Below are 4,970 nucleotides of genomic sequence, written 5' to 3'. Positions count from 1 at the left end.
ATGTCCTGGAAAAACAGTAAATTGGCGAAAAGTTTGTGCATAAAAGACCTATCATGTATCATTTTAGTACACCACAAAAAGAAGGAATTATCTTGGTACAAAAAACTATTTCTGAATCATGTTATAAAGTTTTAGTAGACGTTTATCATTATGTCTTATATAAAGTTCAAGTAAATGCTGGTTCACCAATTCTCCAATCATAGGACCCAATTAGACAAAATGAAACAGTACAATGGCTCAAATAAACTGAACTTAAGGGGATTGATTGCACATAGCTGAATAGCGGATGGACTCAGATAACAAAATTGGACTTTGGGACTCAGATTGCAGAAACTGATATAGTTTGATGGCTTATAGTGCAATCTTGCCTTAAATATTACAGTCTCTGATCAGTTTCAAATACTTCATAAGATCCTCCACAGTCCACACTATTCCTAAAAGAAACCAAATATATGCCTGCCTATGCAGCCACCAGGAAGAATTCAAGTTGACAAATAAATTGTCCACATCTGTACACAGCAAGTGTACAAAATATGGATACATGATTTTTTTTATGAACAGCCTATGAGTCTACAAGACTACGACAAACTATGTAACACCGATACTTCACTAACACAGCCGTACCCGTATCCAATACTTCGATACTTCCTCTGTATTACCACAGGCCTGTCTTTGAAAATCACATATCACCATATCGCTGTATCCTTATCGCTGTATCGGTGACACATAGACGACCAATATGGCAATAATACCCACTTTTCTTATATTATACTACATCTATTCTCAAATAGACGTCGTTTTCGAATGCATGCAGTCAAACTTCAAAAACTTTTATCATTAATACACACAAAATTGCTAGGATTCAACGCATGCAAATGATAGGAATGGATTTGCCATGAAAAATATTTCCATATGATTTATGGCCCAAATTTCACTAAGAAATAATTCTAAAAAGAATGTTAAAACATGTCTATTGGAGACCATGTTGATGTCCTAAACAAGTAAAACAGAACGGAGGTAGTAGTGCACAATAAAAAGGAGAATAGGATAACGAAGTATTCTGGTGAAAAAGATTGGAAGTTGAGTACATACCCCACCAAATCCAGTGTGGACAGGTCCATGAGATGCAACATTGTATGGCTGAAAGTAAGTCGGAACTGATGAGTTTGCACTAGGATGTACACCATACTGCTGGAAGTATGAAGGAACTGATAGGGACAAGAACAAAGCAAGCCCAACTATAATACTGTTTCTGGAGCTTCCTGTGGCACTGTAACGAAGATTGGACAAGCCAAGAGCACAAAGCATGGCCCACATAAAGCAAAGGAGAGCAGCAACTATAACATCAGGAATAGAAGCAATGAAGGCACCAACTTTTCCTACAAAGGAGTCATAATAATAGTGATAAGCAAGAAGTATGTCTGTTATAATTCATTTGATGATCTTCGCTCTTCTGACAGCATGTTAGAAACTTACTGACGGAAATGAAAAATAGTCTCTTACCAACAATAGAGAGCAGTACAAGTAAAATAGCACCAAATCCAACTGCCCTTCGGCTACCCATTTTAGTCACAGCAATTGTGTGCACGTTCTCTGTTATCGTTGCTGACCCAACTCCTGTTCCCCAAAGGCCAGCCAAGACTGTAGAGACACCTTCAACACCAATACCCCTGCTAACGACTCCAGATGTTGGTGGTCTTGTGGCCACAAACAAAGATGATGCATGGTAGGAACCAACCTTAACTCGAAAGGCACAAACAAATAGTTAGGAGATAGACAAACTTGAACCTTGCATTGAAGTCAAATGGTTGCTTCTGGTTTTACAATAATAAGATAATTATGTTTACTGAATGAACAAATTTCCAGCCACCGTCAACAGAGCAAAACATGTGTCCGAGAAGAAAGCCCGTGTCAAGTTGATCATTAGCAAGGAGTTTACAATTGTAGGTAATTTGCTAATGAGTATATTTTATCAGTGTAATGCACTGTGAGCTTATTTATGAAAAGTAAAGATACTAAAGGAAAGCAACACAGATAGAATCAAACTTCAGAGCAATTATCAACTTACAGAATCAACAGATGCAATAACTGATACGACACACATCACAAGGCCCATTTTCCAACTAAAAACTGGAGTGCCCCATTGCAATGGATATGGAAATCTGAACCAGGGTGAAGATTTTAAGGCATGTGAAGTGTCCACACGGCAAGATTTCATCTTCAATACATGCTTCCGACAAAAGGCTGATACATTGTTTGAGGCAGGAATATTTGCATCACAACCTTTGTAGCTATAAACACCCGTTGCTGTGAGAACGAAAGCAACGGCCCATGTGATTCCTAATCCAAGAGGAACCTAAGGAGGCAGCATGAGTAGTTTAGAAGTTAGCTTCTCATGCTAAGCAGCATGCAGCACAAATTAACACATTCAATCAATATTATAAGTCAAAATCTCACCGCATAAATTAGAAACACTCTGTAGCCAAATAACTTTATTTTCCGGAGGTACTGCCACGAGGGAAATAGAAAAATGATTAGAAAAGGACATAATTTTGTAACTAACATTATATTATATTGTATAAAAAAGTTGCTTTTCTGCATACTCACAAGCGCAAAAATAACCACCATCAACAATTGCAAAATCCCCATCTCTATACATGTCCCTATTTTAGTGAACCCGTAACTGAAAAATGAAAGTCCAACAGCTGCAACCGTTGGTGAGACGACAACTGGATTTATCAACCTGAAATAAACAGTTAAAGACAAAATACACAAATAAGATAGACATCACCTGAGCATTAATACTTGTCATTATAACATATGGTAAAATGTGCAACAAAAAGATGAGATGCATGAGTGAATGAATTCATTGGTTACAATAAATGTGAAAGGGTGTTTATGACTGAAAACAAAGAGTTTACACTTAGACACATAGTGACCAACGCACAACCCCTGAAGTTTTTAATTCGTGAAGATATTGTACTCAACATTCAAGAATATGGCATGTGCATTGTTTAGACTGTATGGCTGGACATATGAAAGTTGTTGCTGAGCCCATGCAAAAGGTGCTCTATATATGAAGTATTTGGCATTCAGAATGAAACTTCAGAACAACTTTAATTTCCTAAGAGTGTGTGTTATCCAAACTAACTATTATTCATTCACTACTAAGGCCAATCAGGTGTTCACAGTAAATAATCATTAGCATATTATGCTGTTGAGCAACAGCGCACACCTGGACAAGGAAAAGGCTTCGTATTTTATTAACAGTAAGGGATGCACACCTTAGAAATAGTGACATGAGGCCTGTATATCCCAAAATCACTTGGAATACGCCTCCTATTATTATAGCTCCCTGCAGGTGCTTCATTAAGTGTTTAAATTTCTGCAATGAAATGCAAATTGTTAAGCTCAATCAGGATTGCTAGAGAACAAAGACCGGGCAAATGTTGCGTGAGTTAGGCACTGCACCATCATAACACAAATAAAAGTATATGCATACATTGTCATTGAGCCCAAAGAACTCAGGGGAGTGGATGATCGCGAACGCAGGAGCAAGGTATACAAAGGATGGCCCTTGCACAAGTGGCAGCCTTGTTCCAATGGACATGTGCAGCAATGTGGTCATTCCTGTGACGAGCAACACTGTGGACACCACCGCTGCCATGTCATCCTAAATGATACACATCCAAACAGCACCTCTTAAGTAACAAACCCACTAAATCAGTCATACTGCAAGAAATACTACGAAATGAATGCCATACTCACAGCAGAGCCGCCCATAGCAGGAACCATTACGAGAGGGATCAGGATGATCGAGCCAATCATGGAGATGTAATGCTGGAATCCGTAAATCACTAGAGGAACTGCAACACAGCTTAAAAACGCTTTAATTAGCACACCGCACATCACACCGCCTACATATTAGCATTTAGCACACCACATCACAGGTGCACATTTCTCTTCCTTCGTTGGGTACTTACATATTCCAGGAGTGTCACGGAGCTCGTACTTCACATGGACTGGCCGCTCCGGCGCCTCCTCCTCCTCCTGTAGCTGCGGAAGCGATGCCGCGGCCGCCTGTCCATTCGGCCTTCCGCCATCGGAGTCCCTCCTCCGCGTCCTTGCCTGAGGCGGCGGCGGTGGGGGCTGCCGCCGCTCGGCATTGCCCGCGGCGGTGGCAGGAGGGGGCGGAAGGGCGGAGTTGGGCCGGGCCGGGCCGGACTCCAGATCGGCAGGGGCCTCAGCGGGGCGGGGGAGGGGGGCCTGACCAGAGTTTGGAGCCGAAGCGGAGGGCAGGGACTCGCCGGATGCACGGGACTGGAATCCCGTGCGCTTGGCCCAGGAGAGGGGCTGCGCTTGCGGCTGCGGGCGTGGCGCCGGGAGCCAGGGTCCGGGACGCCCGCGACGGGGCTGCGGCAGAGCGCCGGATGAGGAGGACATCGCGGAGGAGAGGCGGTGTACACCCTCCGGCGAGCGGCGGCGCTTGGGCGAGCGGGGAAGGGTGGCGAGGGTTTTAGAGTGTTGTGGTGCGGTGGGGCGGCGGAGAGGGAAGCAAATTTTTGATCCCGTGAGGCGTCGATACGTGTTTTTCACCACGTAGACATGTATGTACGCAGGTAGTGAATTAAAAGTGAATGGTAACCCGATCAAAAAAAGAGTGAATGGTAAGGTAGTGGAGCTGGGGACGCGTACCAATCCGTGCGTGCGGACTGCGGAGGGCGGAGGCGGAGGCGGAGGCGGAGATTCTGCAGACGCGGGCGGCTGGGGCCCGCGGCGTCAGAGGACGTTACGGGGTTTGTGCGGCGCGCGTTTGAAATCGAGATATTTGAAATCGAGATAGGCTGACGGGCGAGGATTTTCAGGCCAGAGCCAGACCGATCGAGTGGTGCGTGACTGCGAGGTCGTACACTCTGATGTTGTCTGCTCCTGGTTGGCGCCAGCACGGCTAGATTGGGTTTCGCATCACC

General features: G+C 44.0%; 1 protein-coding gene across 1 annotated transcript in view; it reads right to left on the bottom strand.

Moving 5' to 3' along the window:
- The window catches only part of LOC133909202 (nucleobase-ascorbate transporter 12-like), a 6,394-nt gene extending 1,693 nt beyond the window's left edge, over positions 1-4,701 (bottom strand). The window contains exons 1-9 of the mRNA XM_062351524.1: positions 3,984-4,701; positions 3,769-3,866; positions 3,503-3,673; positions 3,285-3,385; positions 2,608-2,743; positions 2,458-2,508; positions 2,069-2,356; positions 1,504-1,738; positions 1,093-1,379 (exon numbers count right to left, since the gene is read on the bottom strand). Of these exons, the coding sequence (XP_062207508.1) occupies positions 1,093-1,379; positions 1,504-1,738; positions 2,069-2,356; positions 2,458-2,508; positions 2,608-2,743; positions 3,285-3,385; positions 3,503-3,673; positions 3,769-3,866; positions 3,984-4,443 (1,827 nt within the window). The 5' untranslated portion in view covers positions 4,444-4,701. The remainder of the gene's footprint in view (positions 1-1,092; positions 1,380-1,503; positions 1,739-2,068; positions 2,357-2,457; positions 2,509-2,607; positions 2,744-3,284; positions 3,386-3,502; positions 3,674-3,768; positions 3,867-3,983) is intronic.
- Between the last annotated feature and the right edge of the window lie 269 nt (positions 4,702-4,970).

This window comes from Phragmites australis, chromosome 2 (genome assembly GCF_958298935.1).
Source record: "Phragmites australis chromosome 2, lpPhrAust1.1, whole genome shotgun sequence".
NCBI lineage: Eukaryota > Viridiplantae > Streptophyta > Magnoliopsida > Poales > Poaceae > Phragmites > Phragmites australis.
This window is presented reverse-complemented; position numbering and strand designations above follow the sequence as displayed.